The 8,044-nt window shown below is 34.4% G+C and overlaps 1 protein-coding gene across 1 annotated transcript; it reads right to left on the reverse strand.

Moving 5' to 3' along the window:
- Window positions 1–7,012: 7,012 nt before the first annotated feature.
- LOC149156510 (uncharacterized) lies at window positions 7,013–7,738 on the reverse strand. The gene has a single exon (XM_089444771.1). The coding sequence runs from the start codon at window positions 7,736–7,738 to the stop codon at window positions 7,013–7,015; it is 726 nt and encodes a 241-aa protein (XP_089300897.1).
- Between the last annotated feature and the right edge of the window lie 306 nt (window positions 7,739–8,044).

The following is an 8,044-nucleotide window of genomic DNA, read 5'->3' on the forward strand; positions in this document are numbered from 1 at the left end:
TTAACAGGCTCATGAGATACAATATGACCCAAATATTCCACCTCCTATACTCCAAAGAAACATTTGGAGGTTTTTGCACATAATTGTTTCTCCTCCAAAAGTTTGATCACTCTGTCAACATGTTGAACATGATCCTTCCAATACTTGTTGAAGATCGATATATCATCAAAAAATACTAACACAAATTTTCTAAGGGAGGCTTTGAAAATGGAATTCATCAAACCTTGAAATGTGGAAGGTGCATTAGTAAGGCCAAAAGGCATGAAAAAAAATTCGTAATGATCTTCATGAGTTATGAATGTTGTTTTTAGATTTTATTTAGTCTTAATTATAATTTGATGATATCATGAACGAAGACCCAACTTGGTGAAGTAAATTGCTCCATGTAGTTCATACAAAAATTCATGAATGAAAGGAATGGGAAATTTATCTTTAATAGTGATTTAGTTGAGCTCCCTATAATCTGGACACATACGCCATGATCCATCCTTCTTGTGCACCAACACTACTGGAGTAGAGAAATAACTCTGATTTGGTTGAATTATACCGACCTCTAACATTTCTGCAATCATATGTTCAATTTCACTCTTTTGGGCATAGGGATTGATGCAGGAGCATCCGACCACCTTTAATCAAAAGTCAAACTCAGAGCTATGGAGGAGGAGATGTGGACAATCATGTAAACCGGGAGAAATGTATGTTAAAAAGGAGCTAATTTAATGGACTTGATAAGTCTCAAGAAGACTTAATTTAATGTAATTATCTGCCATATATGTGTGTAGAGAGATTTAGGTTTATTTTATTTGGGGTCCGGTCTTGTGCGTTCGGAGTAGGATCGACATTCGTTAGCGGATTATATGTTAAAGCATTGCTTGGTGATTGGTTGGGTTTTTTATAAAACCCACCAATGTAAATGCTTCCGATTTGTATAGGTGGGCCATAACCCACAGGTTCACGAAAGAGGTGATTAGGAAGATCAGGGAAATTTCCTTTAGGCGGTTTTTCCTACGTCAAAGTGGTATTAGTGCAGGGAAAGGTTTCCTGCGAGAAAGAAGATTTTGTGTACGAAAGAAGGAGGTAAAATTTTGTTGAAGACTGAAGAGTTTATGATCTTTGTACTCTCGATAGCGGAAACAGAAGGTGAGAAAACTTGCAGCAGCCTAGAGCATGGAGTGCTCATATGGTTCCACAGAAGAGAGAACCAGAGAAATGCCGAAAGACTAAGCCAGGAGAGAAGCTTGGTGAGGTATCGTGTAGCAAAGAACATTGTTACTATAGAGGTTTTGTTGTAGCTCATAGAAAGATCATGAAGGCAGTTCCACTGAGGAAGTCGATAGAATTGCTATGGGATGAAAGAGAGGCATATGACGAAGAGGTCATAAATTTTTCTGCCTCAGGAGTCTAATGCAAGAGCATCTGACCACCCTTAATCAAAAGTCAAAGTCAAAGATATGGAGGAGGAGACGTGGACAATCATGTAATCGGGAGCAAATTTCTGTTAAAAACGAGCTAATTTGATGGACTTGATAAGTCTCGAGAAGACTTAATTTAATGTAATTATCTGCCATGTATGTGTGTAAAGATATGATCAGATCTTGTGTGTTCGGAGTAGGACCAACGTTCGTTGGCGGATTATGTGTTAAAGTGTTGCTTGGTGATTGGTCAGGTTTTTGTTAAAACCCACCAATGTAAACGCTTCTGATTTGTATAGGTGGGCCATAACCCATAGGTTCACGTAAGGTTATTATGAAAACCAGGGAAATTGCCTTTAGGCGTTTTTTCTTGCGTCAGGGATATCTATAAGGCCTGATATTTTGAGGAACATTGCCTAGAATCAATTGAATAGCATGATCATAATCATGAATTGGTGGGAGGCCTTGGAATGATTGTCCAAATATTTTTTGAGGTATGGAGAAATAGATGATTTCAATATTTGAATGTCTAATGAGCATAATATGCAATTATGTCGCATTGTTATTTCTTCAAAATATTTGTCATGTTGTTAGAGATTATTATCTTCCTTGGTTTCACTATGACACCCCTTAATTCAATTTCCTTTCCTTCCCAAAAAAATCAAGAAAATTTCTTGAAAATTAAACGTTATCGTCCCCAAAGATTGTAACCATTAGACTCCTAGTACAATATCAACACCACCCATTGGAATGGAAAACATTGAACTATTCAATACATATTCTTCCATGGTTAACTTGATATTATGGCACTTTCTAGAGAAATTTATAGTTCCTCCATTTGCAACCATCACTTAACACTCTAGTGCTAGATATAGAAAGTAATTCAATTCCTTGGTCATCTTACAATTAATAAAATTATGGGTACTACCTGAATCAATCAATATTATTGCCTTTTTCTTATTGATATATACTTCTATCTTAATAGTTTGAGGAGTGATAATTCCTGCCAATGCATTACAAGATATCATTGGATTCATTTCTTCTTTTTTGGGGGTTGGTTCGTGGTGTATATCCTCTTATTTTGATGCTTCTTGTTCCTTTTCTTCCTCCTCTTCACAATCTATGTAAAATAATTATTCTCAGCACACTTATGACCTTTAATGTATTTTCTATCACAATTGTAACAAATCCCTTTTGATATTTTTTCCTCCAATTTTTGTGGTGTCAACCTTGTAGGTTGTGGAAGGCTAGTAGAGGCAACACTTCCATCTTTATATTTGTGAGCAGTAGAATTCCTTGTTTCCATAATTTTGCTTTCAACTTTTCTTGCCACCTTGAATGCCTTCTACAATGAATCAGGTTCCCAAAGGTGAACCTCATGTTGGATGTTATCCTTTAGAGTCCCTATGAAGACATCAATTCTATGCTCCTCTGGAATATCATTTACCTTATTATTCAATCTTTGTAAGTCATCAATGTGCTCTGCCATTGAACCCTTTTGTTTGAGATTTACTAATTGGATAAATAAGGTGTTGCTTTTTGTATCCTCATAATGTGCTACCAATTCTTTCGCAAAAATTTTCCAAGTTACAATTGATTTACGAGATAAAAGGCATTGATACAACATAAACTGATTTTTTTCTAAATATAAAGATGTAATGTGTACCTTTTGTGTGTTCAACACATCATGTAGATCAAATAATTGCTCCATCTGTAGTATCCATGTCACCAGATCCTTGCCATCAAACTTACTCATATCAATCTTTGGAATGTAGTTAATCTTAAACCCACTATGGGAGTCTCTCAAATCAAAATTTGTATTCATTTTATCCTCATCGTGATTTTCATGGGGTACCTTGTAACCACTAGGAAGCGTTTCTTGTAGCAACCTTATCAAACCTTCCAGGTCCCTTTTCATTTATGTTTTTAAACCATCCTTCAAACCTTCCATCTTGACATTCATCATTTCTTCAATGTTATATTTCAAACCATCCATCTTATCTTCTAGTTCATGTTTGGTTACTCTTTGCAAGAGTGAAATTTGTTGCACTTGGGCTCGTAATTTTGATATATCATGTTGCATTTCTTCCTCTTCTTCATGCGTCAAAGAATAACTTTTTGTTTGCTTACTAGGTGTGTCTATTTTTTTTGTTTTTAGGAATTTTAGAATCAAACAATGATATCTATGCTTCACTATGCCCTTTGAATCACCTCAAATTGATTTTTCAAACAAAAGTTTAAAAAAAACACACCTTTTTCTTCCTTTTTAGGAGCGCAATATTGAAACTGATGTATATATGTAATTCAGGATATCCAAGGTCAGAACGTTTGTCTTGTGGTATCCATCTAAGTATTCTTTCCAACCCCATAAGTCAGGTCGAGATTGGATTCTTCAAGAAAGATTTATTCCCAATCTCCCACGATGACATGATTATAGAATGGTTCAATAGAGCGAACTTGTACAAAGTGCCACGTATCATTGTTTCAACATTTGGACCTGAAAATAATACAAGAAAAACCACATTTTTTTTCATTTTCAGTTACTTTTTACAAAATTCAATTCTAATGCTTGGAGAGAAAGTTATGACGATTTTTCCTAGGTCACATGTTTGAGATGGAATTTTGGACCCTGTAAAAATCCTATTTTCCTCGGATCATATCTATGAAAATATAGCAAAACAAGTGTTGGGTGATTTAATTGTGAGTTAAATCCTTGTCATTTAATTTGTCAACCTGGGGTTTCGTAAACTGACAAGGTATACCTGTACTATATGTACTAGGTGGTTATCTTCAAATTAGATTAATCTAATGCAATTGAAACTAAGAAAATAAATAAAGATAAATCCAAACCAAAGAAATTGAAATCACACTTCCATAAGGGAAATCGCACTTGCGAAAAGGAAATCACTCTTGCATAATGCAAATCACACCACACTTGCATAAAAGAAATGAAATAAAAAAAACTATATTATGTTACCAATATGTATAAAGGTATGCAAACTGGGGTTGATGGGGTCCCTCCATTCCTCAGCAAGCACACTGAACAACTATCACATCTTGGAGATCAAAGTGGTAGTATGTGTTATCACTTGGCTGGGATAGGTTAGGCTATATCAACCTTCAACCAAATGTAACTATTTCAAACCAAATTTAGACTGAAAGTTAGTCCTTCCAATCTGAGAGGGGTCTCTCAAAATATTTATAAAATGACTTGTGATAAACTCAAAATTCAGATGACTAACTCTAATCTCTTTTTGTGATTTTGTAGGTGAAGAAAAATGTGATGAATCCCACCATTTGGATTCAAATTAAAATAGATTATGATCAACAACATTGTTTAATGGAAGTTGAGGCATATATATGGCTTTAAAACTGATACAAATGGACACCCACAATCATACACAGTAAATGAAGGAAATTGGAGTTGTTTGAAACATTTCCAAGTAATCAAGATACTATGTAAAACTAATAACAATAGAATAAAAACTCATAAAATCCATAATAAGAATCTCAGGTACAAAAATAGAGTGATGCATATTTTTTGTTACGAGAACGAAATATTACAGAAGGCTAGTCTCTCACATTGCCCATCAACCTCCTCTCAGAGTCGGAAATCTACTTATTTATAGAGAAGGATCTCTTTACATATCTTGCCACCTGGTCCAGATTCAATATAATGTTCTAGAGACCTGTTCCTATCTAATTAATAAAAATTTGAGACTTCCCAGGGATTTATGTTACAATAGAATTTGAATACAAATGGAAGTCGTATGAATAAAGCCTATCTAACTGTTACAATTTTTTAGGAAAATAAAATTGTTGTAGCGTTGGCACCGTATTTGTGGAAATTTAGAGCATTCGGCCTTTTGAATTCTACTATGTTGTTTCTAGGCTTTTAAATGAGCAATATGTTTCCTGCTAATAGGCATGCTGTTTGAAATGTGTTTGATAGTGCCATTACTGTCCCACTATGTCTCTACCTTGTTTTCTTGTTGTCTCTTTAATGACCTTGCAGCTGAATATTTGTCGAAAAACACCTTCGATGAACAAGAAGGTCTTGATTGCAATCGATGAGCGCGTCTTTATCGCAATCAGCGGGCGGAGTGGTAATGAGACTTGTATATAAAAATAGGCGAAAATTTGCGATATGCGATATTTTAGGAAGACTTGCGATATCACATTCGGTGGCGGGAGGGTTATGTGATATCACAATTGGCGAGGAGAAAGTGTGATATCGGTGACAATAGAAATATTTTTCATTTTGCAATATCGCAATCGCAAGTGGATGAGGAGCATGAAAGATATGATTTTGCATAAGGGAAAGGGCTAATTGTGATATAACTTGTGGGTCCTAGCTTTTTAAAAGGCTTACGACATGTTTTAGTAAGGTTTTAAAGAAATTTCAAAGGGTAATGGGGGAAACGCGGCTTAGAGTTGTAAAAACAAAGGGTTTACGACTAGAGTTAAAAACGGATCACTACAGCTAGAGTTTTCAAAAAACAAAGGGAAAAAAGGGGTTATCATTGATAACAATGGCTCTAATGGCGATGTTGCACCCCTGTGGTGCAGTAAAGAACTAGTAGACTAGTTTCCTTATTGAAAACTAAAAATGTTGACATAATTTCCAAGTTTTTATGGCCTTCACTTCTGGCTCAAACTTGTCAAATATATCATCCAAACTTACAAATGAGAAAAACAGAAAAATGGAATATATACAATGGTATTTTTTTCAACTATATCAAGAGATATAATGTTTGAGGAACCTGTCATTAACAGGTCCTCCGTCATATAGTTGGAAATCCATATCTTGCAATATAAATGTATTATTCCCATGATAAGCTGAAATCTTACACAACCCCTTCCAGAGAGTCTCAAAACTTGTTGTGTTTTCCTTTATCTTCAATCTTAGCTTCCCACTTCAAAACTACATCTTGAGGACTGGAATTTTCTGCTTTGATCTTTTTGCCAAAAAAAAAAATTATTATGTTATGAGATTGTTGATGATTGTTGTAAACTTCTTCTCTTTTTTCCGGCAGAGCAATTAGTTGGTTGATCCTCATTTGGATGGAATTTGGTTCTTCCTCTAGTCCCTGCAACAATGTCATGACCGGAACTCCAAGCGAACTAGGAAAAACAACTTTAGTTCCATAGACTAACTCACAAGGAGAAACTCCTATAGATCTTTTAATACAAATTCTGTGAGCCCATAGAGAAAATTTAAGCTTTAAATGCCATGAAATTTTATTTTCCTGCAAAATCTTTTTGATGATTCTAACTAGACTTTTGTTCGAAGATTTAACTAAGCCATTAACTTGGGGGTAATAAGTTGTATAATGACCAAGAGTAATATTATACTGGTTACAAAAACTTACCATCCTTTTTTATTTGAAATCCTAAGCATTTTTAGTGATGAACTTCATGGGTAAGAAAAATCTTGACATGATGTTATTTTCCATAAATCTAATAATGATTGCAATTGTAGCTTGTCTTGTGGGAATTTCTTCAATCCACTTTGCGAAGTAATTAGTGGCTACTAAGATCCATCGATGTTGGCCTAAAGAAGTAGGATGTATTTTGCCAATAAAATATAACCCCCATTGCTAGAAAGGGGCTTCCACAAAAACATGTTTTAAAGGTAATGAGAGTAACTTCCTTTTCCCTTCAAATATTTGACATTCATGACAAGCAACAACCTTTTTGTATACATCTCTGAACATTGAAGGCCAATAAAATCCTGCTCTGAGTATCTTATTCATGATTTCTCTCTGGTAATTATGTCCTCCAAAATCACCTTTATGAAACTCTTCGATCACCTTTTCAGCTTCATTTTCCAATAAACAATTAAGAAGTATTCCACCCGAATCTTTCCAATACAAACACTTATTCAAAATACAATATCTCACTGATTTCAACTTGAAAATTTTGGATTTTGATTTTGTTAGTTCAGGATGATCTCTATGATTTTGTAGTACAAAGATAACATCTTTATACCAATCTAACATTGTAAACTTTTCTTCAACATGAATTAGCTCTTCATCTTCAATTATATCTGAATTTTCTGCTACAAAATTAATATCTTGACAGTCAAAATTTGATTGAGTCATCAACTTTTCCAACCCTTTCCCTTTTACCAATTTTGTAGGTCTTATTTCTAAATCATACTCCAACATAGTAGCAATCCATTTACTCCTTTTACCATCTGGATCAGCTTGAGTTAATAGGTCCTTTACTATAACATTAGGTACATAGACAATAATGTGTGAATGAATGACATACACCCTGAAATCTTTAAGAGATTTCACTAAAGCATAAGCTTGCTTCTCCATGATGTTATATTTCAATTCAGAATTTCCAAGTGTTCTACTGAAAAATGAAATAAGTTGTTCATAACCTTGTTTTCCTTTCTACAACAATACTCCAACAATTGCGTGTTCTGAAGCAAAAGTAAAAACCAGAAATTGCTTTGAAAAATTGAGATTTATAAGGACTAGAGCCTGAGTAAGAGCCTTTTTTGTTTCTTCAAATGAATGTTTAGCCTCTGCTGTACATTTAATATCACAATATTTCATAAGAATCTTTGTGATGTGTTTCTCAATTTCTGCAAAGTTAGGAACAAATCTTCACACAAAATT

Source organism: Pinus tabuliformis, chromosome 9 (genome assembly GCF_031772625.1).
Source record: "Pinus tabuliformis cultivar Carrire ecotype Pingquan chromosome 9, CPIR1, whole genome shotgun sequence".
NCBI classification, from domain to species: Eukaryota; Viridiplantae; Streptophyta; class Pinopsida; order Pinales; family Pinaceae; genus Pinus; species Pinus tabuliformis.

What these genes read in the sequence shown, in the direction of transcription:
- LOC149156510 (XM_089444771.1), bottom strand. Translation starts at nt 7,738, where the DNA reads ATGGAGAAGCAAGCTTATGCTTTAGTGAAATCTCTTAAAGATTTCAGG.